The following is a 16,141-nucleotide window of genomic DNA, read 5'->3' as shown; positions in this document are numbered from 1 at the left end:
GATGAGAAGTTGTTTGATTGATGTAGAAATTATGTACAGACCTTAGATAATCCATGGGTAATCATAATCATAGAGCTTGAAGTGAATTTATGTTGTTCTTGAGGATTTTCATGAAAAATGGGTCAAATGGTGATTTTTGTTGAAAGGGTGTTTTAGTTCAAGTTTTATATGGATTTGGGTGTCTTTTCATGTTTAGAAACGTTTAAACAAACCTTGGGACCAAATTTGGGCTTAGGGGATTCAAAATTGGGATTTTGGGATGAAAAATGGAGTTTTCCTGAGAGTTATCTCTGACAGCATTCTCTATTTCATGTTTTTGCATCTTTTTCACACATTTCAGTTTTGAATTGGCTTTAGGTGTAAACACGAAAATTGTAGGTATGGATGTTAGCTTTCTAATGTCGTTGGTTTGACTTCAAAAGGATTTATAGAACTTGAGTTATGATCAAATTACGGCACGTAGGTCACAGTGAATTTTTATAGACTTTCAGCACAACTTTTCTGAATTTAAAATGAAAACTGGTATTGATTGGTATAGAATTGGTCTTAGGCGTAAACATGAAAGTTTTAGATAATTTTGTTAGCTTTCCAGTGGCTTTGGTTTGACGTGAAAATGATGTTTGGTCTTTGAGTTATGATGAAAATACTACAAGGAGGTCTTAGCGAAATTGCACAGTGACAGCATTCTCTGTTTCATGTTTTTGCGTTTTGTTCATATATTTCTGTTTTGAATTGATCTTTGTTGTAAACATGAAAGTTGTTGATAATTGTGCTATCTTTCCAGTAGCCTTGGTTTGACATGAAAATATGTTGTGCATGATTATTTATGTTCTTACAAAGATGCATGATGAATTGTTGATACTTGAATAAGATGTTATATAATGAATTGTTGATGTTTGAATATAATATTAATGATGATCTGTGAAGTTGTTATAAGATGATTTAATGTTGTTACTGATGATATATATAATCGTATATGCATTATGTGTTATTATGATGTTTATGTTGATGTGATGCTTAAGATACTATTATTATCATTTGATACTGTTATGTTGTGATGCTGATATGAAATGAATTTATAAGTGCTGCATATGTTGTTGTTGATCTTTATTAAGATGTAAATGTCAGTCTAAGTCAAAGAGTTATAAGATGTTCATGAAGTTTCTAAGACGTAAGATGTTGAGTCCATGCATACTCATTTAAAGATGGGGGGCTTATGCCCTGGAGCTTTTGCTCAACGACGACGAGGGCTTATGCCCTAGGAGCTTTTGCTCAACGACGATGAGGGCTTATGCCTTAGATTGGTACCACATGCATTTGCATTTTCATGATGATCAAAGATGTTTTAAGACGTTAAGAGTTGCATAGTCGAGTCTAGATGCATTGTCAAGTCAAGTTGTTAAGTTGTGATGTTTTAACGAATTACTTTGTGATGCCTTTTAGTATGATGATATGTGACGATGATTGTGACTGCTATATGATGATATATTGCTAAGATGAAATGATGATGTCTATGTATTTGATTATAATTGTTAAATTGTAAGATGTTTATATTGTTAAATGTAATTTATGATTTATGAGCTTAATATTATTGTTGAGAAATCTCACCCCTTCTACTTGAAAATGTTGCTCTTCGTATGGGTAACTTGCAGGTAACCAAGATTAGTTGCGGTCGTGAGTGGACTCCTCACAAGTGTGTCTTAGGTGCTCTGATACGTAATGTGATGGGGATTTGTTATTGCTTTTTGTTCCTTACGTATTATTTAAGAAGTTTTCATGAATTATTATCGAACTAAGTTGCTTTGAGATTTTATGTTGAGGCCCTTGTGCCACAGATTATTTAAGATGTTGAAATAATTTCCGCTGCGAAGTTTTAGATATTACATTGTTGGATTTTAAAGGATAAATTATTATTTATTCCATTTATGATTTTTAAGAAGTGTAGCATTCCGTTTAAGTTGTTAAACTCTGATTTTTATTAAGAAATTTTTATGTTGGGAAAACGGGGTGTTACACCATCACCTACAAGACGAGCCTTGTAACGCTCAAAAACACCATTAGATTTCTTTTTATGACGAAAAATCCACATAAACGAATAATGTTAACATCACAAGGTCGTGGAACCAAATCCCACGTATTATTTCTAATAAGAGCATTAAATTCAGAATACATTGCGGATTTCCAATTAGGGTCAGATAAGGCTAGTTTAGGGTTTTTGGGAAATGGTGAGATCGTCGGATCATCAACGGTGACAAAAAGGTTAAAGACTTTTCTGGGTTTGTGGATACCTCGCATGCTACGGGTGGCCATGGTCCTAGTAGGAGGTGCGGGCGGGGCCGGTGGTGTAGGTGATGGAGAGGTATTAGGTGAATCTGTAGAGGTGGAAGAAGATGTCATGGTAGGAGAAGTATTAGGAGGTCCGGCCATAGAGGGAGACAGATGGTCAGGTGGCGGACTAGGAGGGTTACCAGGAAGAGGTTGTAAGGTAGGATTATTCCACTGGTGGACAATATGTGGGTGTAAGTCATCAGTGAAACATTTATAGTCAGGGAGAGGTGGTGAAGATAGTTGGGAAAGGGGGAATTGGGTCTCATCAAAAATTACATGGCAGGAAATAATGATCTTTCTGTGCGACAAATCAAAACATTTATAACCTCTGTGGTTAATGGGATACCCTAAGAAGACACACGGGGTCGAGCGTGGTTGTAGTTTGTTAATGGTAGTTGATGGAAACAAAGGATAACAAAGACAACCAAAGACACGAAGATGTGTGTAGGAGGGGTCACGGTGATACAAGAGTTGAGTTGGAGAGTAATTGGCTAGATTCTTTTGAGGAAGGATATTAAGAACATATGTGGCCATTTGAAGTGCATGATGCCAAAATGAGGGAGGAACGGATGAATGAGCGAGAAGAGTGTGAATCATGTTGTTAATAGTGCGTATCGTACGTTCCACCTTGCCATTTTGAGATGATGTGTGAGGGCAAGAGAAACGAAAAATAAGACCATTATCAACACAATATTTATGAAATAGTGAATTATTATATTCACGCCCATTATCACATTGAAAACATTTGACAGTTTGAGAAAATTGTGTGCGAATTTGATTGGAAAGTGAAATGAACATTTCAAAAACTTGAGACTTGTTGCTTATAGGAAATGTCCACAAAAAATCAGAATAATCATCCAAGAATAAAACATAATACCGATGACCAAAAGAACTTAAAATTGGTGATGTCCATAAATCACTGTGTAAAATATCAAATGGCATTAAAGTAACATTTTTGGATGAATTAAAAGGCAACTTAACATGTTTGCCAAACACACAAGAATTACAAATAGTCTTAGTACTCAATTGTTCACTACTAATGAACTTATTTTTATGAAGAGACTGCAAAATAGAAGAACTAGGATGACCAAGGCGTCTGTGCCAGAGACTGGAAGCAAGACTAGCAAAGTGAGAGGGAGAGGTGACAGAATAGAGATCTCCAAGACTATTACATATCATGAGAGAAATCCCCGTCTGAAAGTCAAATATCGAGAAACCAAATGGGTCAAATGACACAAAAACATTATTATCAGTTGTGAGTTGTCGCACAGAAATCAATTTTTTAATAATTTGTGGTGTGTGTAAAATATTGTTAAGGTTTAAGGGTTTCTGTTTGTGAGATGTAGGTAAAGTTGTGTGACTAGACCCTTGAATTTGGATACCTTGTCCACTACCAACAATCAGTTTCTGATTTAAATGACTCCACTTAGAATAAGACGAGAGATTACCTTGCGATGCGGCTGTATGGGACGAAGCTCCAGTGTCCATGTACCATGTGCTATCCGGAGGAGTGAGAGACATGGTATGCATAGCAGCTGCAATGTCAGTGGGTGCTGGTGAAACCGTAGCAGTGTGAGCCTGAGGGCGCTGACCTAGAATGTCCGGCTGCCTTGAAGGACCGGTGGGACGAGTCCATTGAGATGTAGGATAAGGGCAAGGAGGCACACCCCAAGAAGGTGGGGTCCAATCCCAAGGAAACCAGGGTGGATACTGCTGCTGCCAGGGCTGAGAAGGCCAAGAAGAAGCTGCTGCCGCTGGTCCAAAGGGGCCATCGGAGCATGAACCACCACGCTGTCCACGCCCTCCGGGGCGATTCTGATTGTTGCGGTTGCGTCCAGATCCAGAGCGGTTGTTCTGACGACGATTTGAGCGCTGCTGAGAGGAGTCATCAGAGTTCCTTGGAGCTGCAGTGTGCAAGGCAATATGAGAACTAGTGTTGTGCATTTTTGCCAGGCCGGATTCCTCCAAGGTAAGCATGGATCACGCCGGAAAGAATGATGGCAGTGGATTGCTTTGGCGGATTAAGGTAGCAACCCCGCGGTACGGCTCAGAAAGACCAGACACCAGTTGAAGGACCAGACGGTGACTGCTGACAGGTGCTCCAATGTTTTTTAATTGATTAGAAAGTTGCTTGAGACGCTGACAATAGGCAGAAACATTTGGAAAATCCTCCATGCGAGTGGATGAGAAATCTTGCTCAAGAGCAACTGCACGTGATTTTTGATTACCCTCAAAGATGTCAGCCAAACGTTTCCAGGCAGCCATGGCAGTGGATCCTTTTTCCATAATGGTGGTAAGGAGATCAAAATAGATGGTGGAATAAATCCATTGAAGAACTGTTGAATCGAGAATTGTCCACATTTCAAAACTAGCATCAGTGGAAGCAGGCTTCTCTTTTCCAGGTTGAGGAATAATGTGATCGACAACCTTGTGGGCACGAGCATGAATCTCAAACAATTCAGCCCACATGGCATAGTGATCCTTCTCCATTTAGAACACAAAGGGAAGGCTATTTTTTATATTGGTCACGGCAAGGGCCGGATGAAAATCAGGTTTCGCCGAATTGGAGGTCACGGCAGTGGTGGAGGACACGACGGCGGACGATGACATGGCAGGAGAGGAAGACATGGTGTGGCAGCAATGGGTGGCGCAAGAGAGAGGCGCGACATGAGAGAAAGCTGCTAGTTGGTTTGGCTAAGGAAGACGCTTGAAGAAAGTGGCGGCGGCTGTAAGGAAGAAAGAGATAGATTACTGGAAATTAGACTCGTGATACCATGAAGGAAATCAATTCCGTGCCGTAGATTGACCCCACAAGCAAGCACTATCCAAATCACAACCCAAGAATGACCCCTGTCATAGAAAGCAGCTATGTATGATGGTGGAACAGGGGTGACGGTCGGAGCAGCAACAGAGCTTTGATCAGACACGAGGTGCCATGGGGTTAGAGGATCTAAATCTTGAAAGCAGAGTTTGAATTAGGGGGAGACGGTGGAGGGGGGTGGCCGGCAGAGGTTTTGGTTAGAGATGGGAGACGAATCTTTGGTTAGAGAGTTGGGCTTTCAAGTACAAATAGAGCTTAGAAGCCATAAAAAGACAAACAAAATTTAAATATAACATAGACACAACACAATACACCATAAATGATTAAATTTGTTTACCACACCGTGATTCATTGTCTTCTGTAATAGAGTCTTGGAAGTGCATCCATTGACAAATCTATCTAAAACTATTGTAAATTTAAATGGGGTCAGCAAGTATTAGTGAAACTCATTAATTCAACACATTTTTTTAGTGTCACTACCACATTAACCACTCCAACATGTTTAAACACAGACCCCTATTAATGTTGTCATGAAAGACTGAGTTTCGCTACAATAGAGCCTGTCCTGAATCAAGCCTCCAATAAAATACAAAATAGCCAAAGAAATGTCAGAAAAATATGCAAACTAGAAAGATCAGCAAAAGAAATCTTTAAATAAACTGGAAAATAGGAAACCTGCAAGTGGAAAGAAGATAAATTTGAAAGTAAAAAGAAAAATCTAACATAAATAAGAGATAACATAAAGCCTTATGCTAATTGTAAAATCATTTCACAAAAACAACTATTGTGTGTGTAAAAAGAGAGAACATAAAGACTTAATCTTGAAAATATGTTTGTGTCGAAGTGATTATGTTTCCTACTCCATTTTTTATGAATGGTGATCGATTTAAGTGGGATAAGAAGAAAAATGAATTTTAAAATTTCTTGTAGAAGGAAGAGAAAAGAGAAGAAGGAGAGAGCTGTGAGATTGATAGATTCAAATTTTAAAATTTTGCAAGTAGAGAAGAGAGGGGAAGGACACATAAGGGAGAGTAATAGTATTCTACTATGCCCAAGTGATGATGCTTCCTCCTCCATTTTTCTTTCTTCTAGTTTTAAAACTTCATTAAAACCTCTAAACACCATTAGGGCAATAAAAATTAATAAATGCTACCTGAAAATTTCCACTAGAATCCTCTTAACATAGAGCCACACCTATCTCCTTTAATAAAGAAAGAAATTTTCAGGTAGCAGAGTTTATAAATGCTACGTAGACTCTCCAACAAATCTTCGTGGGAAAGCGGGAGCTGATGAATCCTATGTCGGATCCTATTAAAGAATCCATATCACCTAAGGTAATCAACTTGCTAGAAATTAAGCAACTAGTTTGTAAATGCTTCCAAGAAGGAAAATTTGTCGGTATAGTCCCGTAGCGATTATCAAGAGTTTTTGGAATTAGAGTGACAAAGTAAGAGGAGAAGCATCTTGGAAGATAATCATTATGATGAAATTGGTGAAACATCACTCTTAGATCACCACCCCAAAAAGCTTTAAAGAATCTAAAATCGATAATCTTGACCCAAACTTTTGTTCCCTTTTGAGTATATAATCACTTCAAAGATTTCCTCCTCTCTACAGACTAGTGTAATTGCGTTTATTTTTGTGGCACATCAATTTAATTATTTATTTTCACTATATATACTTTGACACAACTTATGCTTAATCTCTTTTTCTTTGACACAACTTATGCTTAATCTCTTTTTTTTTTATAGACGAAATTATAAAGTCATTATAAGCTCACACGCACGTACAAATAAAAGTGTCGGAGTTCGAATCCTAATCATGTTATCCGACCCAACAATTACGACATTTTTTATAGTTGAGTTAAAACTTATGTTCAATCTCTAGTTTTATAAAAACTTATTAGTGTGCTCATTAAACTTATAAAAAAAATATTGTTTGTCTATTTCCCCTCAAAAAAAAATAGCGTTTGTCTATTTTTGAACAGACAAAACTTATTTAAATTTAAATATAATAAATCTAAATAATAAATAAAACTCTAGATAAATGTGCACAACCAACCTTATTTGAAATACATCAAAATGAAACCTTATTTGAAATACATCAGAATGAAATACAAGAAAACAATCAACAACTAGTTCTCTTAAGAATGGAACATCATTCACCCACCTTAAATTTTCATTATCAAACTAAACATAATATACTTCAACACTAAAATATACCAAATCGTTGCCTACCAATGCCACAAAGGTATTGATCTTTATTTTATTTTTAAATCAATCATAAGTTAATTAATAATCTAGGAGGAAATCTTAATCGTGGATATTTGGATATCAACCTCCATGATTATAGCATTATTTTTAACATATCCATTTCCTTTTTTATTGAGTTCGCTAAAAGATATGAAGTCCGCAAATCCCATAGCATGAGAACCAAACCAGTTGCTTACTGCAGCTGAAAAAAGAATATAGAACTCAGCATAAATCATATGACTTATGATCGAGACATTTTAAAAGAGCTATTCTCAAAGTCATAACTGGAAAGAAGCATACATTGCACCATATCATATGGCATTGAAGCAGTTGCAATTAAAAGTCACTCATATATAAAAATTTATTTCCAATGTTTTATATTTTCTCAAAATAGATCAATATCTTTTAAGATTTTCTAAGTTGTTGGAAATATACTAGAAAGTGTTATTTGAACATAAAAATTTGAATGATTAAAGATCAAAATAAAAATAAAAATAAAAAAGTGGTTGTCGAAAACAATTACCTTGTGCTCCCTTCAACTTGGCTGCTGCAGCTGAAAATAAATATATATAGTTTATCAGCATAAATTTTTAAATAAACAAAATCATATTATATTAATCCTTATGTTCTACAAAGTGTTATTTGAACATAAAAGTTGATTTATTAAATATCAGAATAACAAATAAATGGTGGTAAAAATCATTACCTGAGTCTCCTAACCACGTGCTTGCTGAAGGTGAAAAAAATTAGATAACTTAGCATAAATCTTTTAATAAATAAAAATGCATATTATAATTCGTATGACCGCAAAATAAGATGCATTGACAAACAATATTAGCACCTTTTTAAACAAAAATATTAAAATAAATTTAAGACAGGTTATCATGAGAATATAGTTTATATTTGAAATTTTGTTTAGAATCAAGCCTTTCTAAAGTTTCTCCTCCTATCTTTTATGGAGAAGCTACTATTTTTGGACTATGAGAATGGAGACACACCTAAAGTCTCTCTAGATCTATTGAGAGATTGTATAATTTCTTCACTACCCACGGCGACCTTGACCAAAATTCATTAAAAAAAAGTCAAGGCAAACACATGTTTCTAAACTTGTTTCTAATTGAAACTCTTTAAAAGCCTTGCACTAAGGTGGCTTGCTCATGTGATTTCTAATTCCATTAACTTATATCTTTGTATAGTGAGAAAGGATACCCTCCTAAAGGCTCTAGATGTATAAGAAGTCATAGAAGATGATCGATTATGGTTTTTCTTTGCTAAGTTGTTGGGAAAATGGTAGAAAGTGTTATTTGAAACATAAAAATTGTGATTAAAGATAAAAATAACAAAAAAGTGGTTGTAGAAAATCATTACCTTTTGCTCCAATCCACCTGCCTGCTGCAGCTGAACAAATATACAACTTATCATAACTTTTTGTAATAATAAAAGATTATTCTTATGTCACCAAAGAGTCTGTGTGTCAAAAAATTCTCAAAATTCAACTATAAATGTTTACTCTATCATAAAAGTTGTGTGCTTAAATAACAAAGTTGTGATGGTAAAAAGCATTACTTGAGACTCCTAACACGGTGCTTGCGGCTGGTAAAAAAAAAAATAAAAAATAAAGACAACTTAGCATAAAAATGGAAATAAATGAAAGATCATTTTATCTAATTTGTAAGTATGTCCACAAAAGAGGTTATAGAAATCATTACCTGAATCTCCAATCAACTTGTTTGCTGCATATGAAAAACATATACAACTTAGCCCAAAAAAAAAATTATAATTTTTACATTCACAAAATCAATGTTTTAGAGAAAAAAAATCCTTAAAATAAGAAGCATTGACAAACAACATAATATTTGCCTATCGGAGTTTCTCGAAAGCAGATACGGAGTCAATGAACATTATTTGGCTATCTGTTGGTTAGGTAATTTGGAAAGAGCGTAACATTAGAGTGTTTTATAGGAAAGAAGAAAGGCGTCAAGCGTTATGTGAAAGGGTGAAATTTCAGTCTTTTTGGTGGTTGAAGTCAAAATATGTTACTTTCGATTTTGACTACCAAATGTGGAGGCGGATTCCTTTAGCTTGCTTAAATTCAATTTTCTAGCCTGTCCATTCTTTTTGCGGCTTGTTTCTTTGCCTTTGAGGCTTTACACAGTGTATCTAAACCTTGATCTTGGGTAGGCTCTTTGGCATTTCTTGTGTTGAAGTGTCTATTTGTGATTGTTATTATATTGATAAGTCAATAATTAGTGTTTTTAAATGTTTATTTTAGTTTATTTTATTTATATTTTATGTGTTTTTATTTACTTTCTAGAACTATTTTACATCGATTGCTTGTTATTTAATTTCATGAACAAAACAAATATGGTGAAAGATTGAGTCTTAGGGCAAAAGAAAGGGTTTTGGAGGATGATTAAAGGATGAAAGGGTCTAGAGCATGATTTGGAGCTGATTGGAGACAAAAATATAAAGATCTTGTGCAAAAATATCAGGCATGGTCGTGCCTAACAATGGCGTGGTTGTTCAAAAAAAAAATGGCGTGGTCGTGCCTCCAAATGTTCAAAGAAGTGCCATTTTCCAGAGAGCTTGGCACGGCCCGTGTCTGTGGTGGCACGGCCGGCCAAGGTTCTAGGCTGTTATTTGTTATGTTTTTTACCAAAAAGCTCATGGGTTTCATTGTGGAACATTCTAGTGATTTATTTCTTAGGGCTTAAGTCAGTTTTAGACTATAAATAGAGCAGCCACCACACATATCGAATCATCTTTTGTTCTTGGGAATTATATGTGACAATTGTTTCCATTAATAAAAGTTCTTTTTTTATTTATTTTCTTGTTATTTACTTTCATGTTCTTCTTCTTCTTCTTCTCTATGTCTACGATGAACATGAGTGAGTAGACTTCTTTGTCTTGGGATTGTTGGATGAGTCTAATGACCTAATCCTATCAAACCAAGCCTAGAACCCTAATTTTATGTAAATCTATTTTCTAATCTAATTTCATCGTTTTTCTAATGGAATAACAAGTATTAATCGAAGGACCGAAAGGTGAAGTTTAATAGTTGTTATTTCATCATCTCTAATATCATGTGAATGATCGAAAGATGAAGTTTGATATTGGAACAAATGAAATCAGACAAGGATTACGAAACATGAGAATAGTCTAGTAAACCTTGAGACCTTAAAGTTTCGTTCTTAAAGGGTTTCAATAGCAATCAACCATGAGAATAGGCGTGGTTGCTATTGAAATACATTCATTGAGACCGAAAGGAGATATGAAAAGCCAAAGAGAAACTTGTCTTTAGAAAATAGATCCAACGTAAGATTTAGGTTTATGGTTTGGTTTGTGAAGGATTTGTCACCAAGATGAACCAATAATCCCAAGGCGCTTTTATTATTATTATTTTCAATTAAACAAAAATCCCAACTTTTGAACCTTTGAACTTTCATCTAATCATTATTTTAAAAGTGAATCAAATACACAACTCTCTGTCGGAACGATACTCTTTATTACTATTTCGGTAAACAGTGCACTTGCGGATTTACGACATCATATATATTTTTGGCTTTTTCAAAAAAAACATTAATATCTGTTTCAATAAATTACAAATTTACATTTATCTATGACAATATATAAAAAAGATACGTCAAATTGGGTTTTTTTTGGTAAAAAATACCTTCAAACAAATTTACCTTAGTTTTGGGAAATTAAACTATTATTACAAATTATTATTATTATAATTATTATTATTATTATTATTATTATTATTATTATTATTATTATTATTATTATTGTTATTATTATTATTATTATTATTGTTATTATTATTATTATTATATATTAAACTAATTTCCAATGTTTTATATGTTTTTAAAAATGATCAAAATCTTTTAAGCTTTGCTTATTTCTTGAAAAAATGCTACAAAATGTTGTTTATTAAATGTAGAAGTGGTGTGATTAAAGATCAAAATAGTCATAGAAAACTCTTACCTGTGGCTCCAACGAAGTTGGTTGTTGCAGCTGGAAGAAAAAAAAAATACAACTTTAACAAAAAAAAATTAAATAAATCGAAAATCATATTATAATTCTTATATCCCCAACAATAATTATGTAAAAAAAATATTCAAAATATTTTAAGTTTAATTCGGTTGATGATAAAAATGCCACAAAATGTTATTTGAATTTGAATATAAAAGTTGTGTGATTAAATATCATAATAACAAAGAAGTGGCCGTAGATATCATTACCTGTGGCTCCATGCAACTTGTTTGCTGCATGTGAGAAAAATATAATAAATTAGCATAAACATTGTATTTCGAACAAAAAATCTGTGTGATTAAAAATCAAAATAACAAAGAAGTGTTAATAGAAACCCATTACCTGATGCTTCAACCAAATTGCCTGTTACAGCTGAAAGAAAAAAAAGTACAACTTGGCATTATTTTTTAAATAATAAAATCATATTGTAATGGCCTAGACGAAAATTCATAAAAAGGAAAATCAAGAATGCAATGACTATGTTTGTTTACAAGCGTCTCACAAACTACCTTCACCAGAATCATGAGGTCTGACCAACAACCAGAAGGAGATGTTAACCTTTTTTCAGTATCGTCAGGAAGAGAAACGACTACTTATATTGTCATGTTTTATAACACCAACTATCCCTCAAAAACTTGGCTTAATAACAATGGTTGCACAATTATTTTTTTGGAAGAAGACAAAATGTAATATAACGTTTTTTGGTCAAGTAGTTTAACGGCTAGAAATTACCTGTTAAGATGAATAAGTTAGGTGTTTTAGGTTCGAACCCCCAACCCATGCATATATAATGCAATGTCACTATCAACATAGATAAACTCACGGGAACAAAACATCGTTGCCAGGGAAAAAAACACAATCACATCACACTAACAAAGTACAATAAACCAGAGAAGAGCAAAAACTAAGTGATAAAACGCATACAAACAATGAGATTAAGCCACAAAGAATGTAAATTGAAAGTTAAATGCACATGTTTTGCTTTCGACCAGCAAAAAATCTAAATTTTCACTTTTTCCTAATACTTGTTGAATCGAGAAGTCCCTTTACTTGCAATAATTGATGGAGACCTTTTAATTGCAATAATTGCGATTAAAATCAACTAGGATTTGAAACTAATTTTCAATGTTTTATATATATGTTATATAAATTTATTAAAATCTAGGTGTTGCTCAGTTGTTAGAGAAAGACTACAAAGTGTTATTTGAACAAAATAAATTGTATGATTAAAAATCAAAATAGCATAGAAGTAATTGCAGAAAACGATTACCTGAGGGATGAAACCAGGTGCTTTCTGCAGTAGAAAAAGTCATACAACTTAGCATAAATATTTGAATGAATAAATAAATCATATTATAATTCTTATGCCCAAAAATCATTGTCTCAAAATAAAATGACCCCAAAATATAAAGGCACTGATAAACAACATTAGTACCTGTTTTCTGATGATATATATTATGACGCAGCTGGTTTACAATTTTTAACGTGTAAGTTGCATACACGGTTCTGTTTGCTCCACAATTTTTTAGCTCCAGATATAAAGATAGATATTTATCTCTGGTCGCAGCATCACCTCCTCTAGGATAAACCCTTAAAATCCTGCATACATAACAAATTTTAGTTATTAAAACGATGATATATAACAACTAATTAAGTGTGTATGACGAGAGGTAATTGATTATATACGTACCAATCTCTCTCACCATCAGCGAGGGTTTCAGAGCCGTAAGAGAGGCTATTCAATGTTGAGAAATTCTCAAGTTTCCATTTGAAGGTGGTAATAGTAGGATTCTTAACCACAGAAAGAGTTTCCGATTTTGGAGAATGGCCAATCACAAAGACTTCGGCTCCAAACTTACATGAATCTTTAACACAGTATCCATTAGATTTATGATCAAAGAGTTCCTTTATTGAAATTAATTTCTCAAAACCACATTCAGTTTTCTCTTCACAAAATGTTCGTACTTTGGCACCATCTACAATAATCAAGAGTCATTGAGTAATGCTTTAAAATTTGAAAAAAACAACTAGGCATATATATCACAAATACTTTTCATGTATGCATGATTCATAAGTAGTATGGTATGTACCTTGGATGGTCAAATATTTGTCAATTTTCTGATCATACACGAACAACTTAAAATTTACATGAACCTTCCGACCATGAGAAATCTTCTCTGGATCTGCAATTGCCAGGTACAAGGAGACATGACTGCCACTGCTTTTCAAATTACCACTAGGATAAAGTACCAGCTTCCTAGAGCATAGACAACAACAACAATATGTTAACACATACAATCTTTTTTTTGACTCAAAAACATGCATAATCTTAGAGTTTAATTAATATGCATTGCGTAATATTTTTTACACCATCATCAAAAGAATAGCACTATATATATATGATTAAACTCCATGTCCCGCTCCTAGTAAAGAAAAGAAACACATATGGTTCTTACTAGAAAACCAGGGATATAACAAACAAATGAATAACAAACAAAAAATGCAAGGGTATAAAACTAACCATTTGCATCCACCGGCTTGAAAAACATTGGACTCATACTTCTCCATCGTGTAGTTCATTAACAAGGAATATGATTCGATCTTAAACAAGTAATCGGCTGGTGGCAGATTTCTTTTTGATATAAACATACCTGCATTGATATGGATAAGATCGTTTATTTGAATTCAAATATTATCAAAAACAAAAGTGTATAGATATTTCCTTCAAAAAAATGGTGTGTGCACACACACATATAGTTGTTTCTACACCTAGAAATGAATAAGATGTTAGCCGAGAACAAACAATTGAATTTAGGGTGAATGAAGATTAGGTTGGTGCAAAATGGTTGAATACAAGATAGTAACATCTTTCTCGAGTCCACAAGAGTCCATGTAGGTCTGAGAGTGTTAAAATCAATCAAAACTTGATGAAACGTGAAAATTTTGTATTTTACAAGTTTTTTATGTTTATAGCGCCGCCAATTGAAATAACTATGAGCTTAGTAGAACTCTTTTCTCTCTCATACTTCTCTCAGTGGTCTGTTTTTATTTGTTACAATAGATATACTCTTTTTTATGAAGGTTGATTTTAGTAAGATGCACTTTTTTTCTGTGGATATATAGACCCAATGTGACATGAAAAAGACAAAGGGACAAAATTGTAATTCATTTTAAATGTTATTTTATTTATTTTATATTTCCTACCTTTTGAGTTTTCATTTTGGTCTTCCCTAGTTGTCTTTATTTTATTTTATTTTAAAAATGTTCTTCTTTCTCTCTCTATCTCACTTGCCATTTTATGTTAATAAAAATTCTCAATTTTCCATTCAAATACCAATAGCTCAAATCCTAATCAATATATCCCTAATCAGCTAAAAATTTATTGAGGAAAAAATTAAAAGAATCAATTTGGTAACACCCAGTAGAAGAGTCTATTCGTTGGAGCAAAAAAAAAAAAAATTAGAAATCGTTGAAGGTAGCTTGCAAGTTGGAATGAGAAAAAGAAATTGGAATTTTTTTTTTTTAACAACATAGTAGCAGGAAATGCAAAAGGAGAGTGAAGAAAAGTAAAAAAATAAGCTCAAAAAGAAGGTAATCTAAAAATATATAAAAAAAAAATATTTAAGTGACTTACAATTTGTCCCTTAATTATTTCTATTTAAAAAAGCAAAATCATAGGTATTTGTGTACCAACCCTTATATTTGAACACTCTTTATTCTTTTATGCTTATTCAACATCTCTTTTTTTTTTTTTATCTCTATGTTTCTATTCATATCACATAATCTATTTTATCGCATCACTCTCTATATTTTCATCTCTTTATTACATACATACATACATATATATATATATATATATATGGGCTGAGTTCGAACTTCAGACACGCCACTTTTCCATATTTAAAATGTGTGAACTCTAGATACTAAGCTACTTAACTAAAAAAACATAAGTATATTATATCTTGTCGCTAACTACTTAACTAAAAAAACACAAGTATATTATTTCTTTCTTGTATAATGACTTAATAAAAGTTTATGTGAGCATAGCTCAGTTGATAATGCAAATGTATAGTAATATACATGGATCGGGTTCAAACTCCTACACTTCACTTATTCACTTTAAAAAACACCAGACTACTTGATAAAAAAAATGACGGAATAAATGACGATAGACAAAATAAATTAATCTTAAACCGAAGAAGAATGCATATCAGTATCATTGTGACTTGAAGCCTCCATTTCAGACAATGCTAATTTTCCAGACTAATGTGTTAAAGGTGGGTAATTGGGATGTGAGTAAGAGATGCCTATATATAGACATTTTGTGACGAAAAACTAAAGAATTGGAGTCTATTTTCGTTAAAGTATGACGGACAACTTGAATTAAAGAAAGACTGTATATTTATTTGGTACAAAAGACTGTATTTTTTAAAAGACCAAAAGTTAATTTACTAAAAATAATAAGCCAATAATATTAATAACCATAGGAGCCGCCAAGGAAGGCCAATTAAACACAAATGTAATACAATGCTGATCTGATCACATCATCATGGTGCATAACAGTCTGTTAACAAACATCCAAAACTATGACTCTATTTTGATTAATTAATATTTCCCAAAGACTTGTATTAAAACATGACCGAAGACTTAAATCGAAGAATGATCAATGATTATAAGAAGACAATGCGTGGTTGTTCTTTTTGCC

The 16,141-nt window shown here is 33.3% G+C and overlaps 1 protein-coding gene and 1 pseudogene across 1 annotated transcript; both read right to left on the bottom strand.

Moving 5' to 3' along the window:
* Window positions 1-3,496: 3,496 nt before the first annotated feature.
* On the bottom strand, window positions 3,497-4,614 carry LOC146896275 (uncharacterized; annotated as a pseudogene).
* A 2,574-nt stretch (window positions 4,615-7,188) lies between these two features.
* LOC146896274 (uncharacterized) lies at window positions 7,189-15,217 on the bottom strand. The gene is made up of 14 exons (XM_085739371.1): window positions 13,958-15,217; window positions 13,527-13,693; window positions 13,127-13,412; window positions 12,872-13,035; window positions 12,707-12,730; window positions 11,779-11,808; window positions 11,646-11,669; window positions 11,389-11,418; window positions 9,111-9,134; window positions 8,968-8,994; window positions 8,770-8,799; window positions 8,108-8,131; window positions 7,925-7,954; window positions 7,189-7,603 (listed from the first exon to the last, which is right to left on the bottom strand). The coding sequence occupies exons 1-14, from the start codon at window positions 14,083-14,085 to the stop codon at window positions 7,449-7,451; spliced, it is 1,143 nt and encodes a 380-aa protein (XP_085595497.1). The 5' UTR covers window positions 14,086-15,217; the 3' UTR covers window positions 7,189-7,448.
* Between the last annotated feature and the right edge of the window lie 924 nt (window positions 15,218-16,141).

This window comes from Medicago sativa, chromosome 8 (assembly GCF_051527215.1).
Source record: "Medicago sativa cultivar Bolivia chromosome 8, Bolivia_mono, whole genome shotgun sequence".
Classification (NCBI taxonomy): domain Eukaryota; kingdom Viridiplantae; phylum Streptophyta; class Magnoliopsida; order Fabales; family Fabaceae; genus Medicago; species Medicago sativa.
The sequence above is the reverse complement of the archived record's forward strand: the minus strand, read 5'-3'. Positions and strand labels throughout refer to the sequence as shown.

Coding starts and splice junctions, on each gene's coding strand:
- LOC146896274 (XM_085739371.1), bottom strand. CDS start 14,085: ATGTTTATATCAAAAAGAAATCTGCCACCAGCCGATTACTTGTTTAAG. Junction 8,995..9,110: donor CAAGTTGATTGGAGATTCAG/GTAATGATTTCT, acceptor TTTTTTTACCAG/CCGCAAGCACCGTGTTAGGA. Junction 8,132..8,769: donor CAGGTGGATTGGAGCAAAAG/GTAATGATTTTC, acceptor TTTCACCTTCAG/CAAGCACGTGGTTAGGAGAC.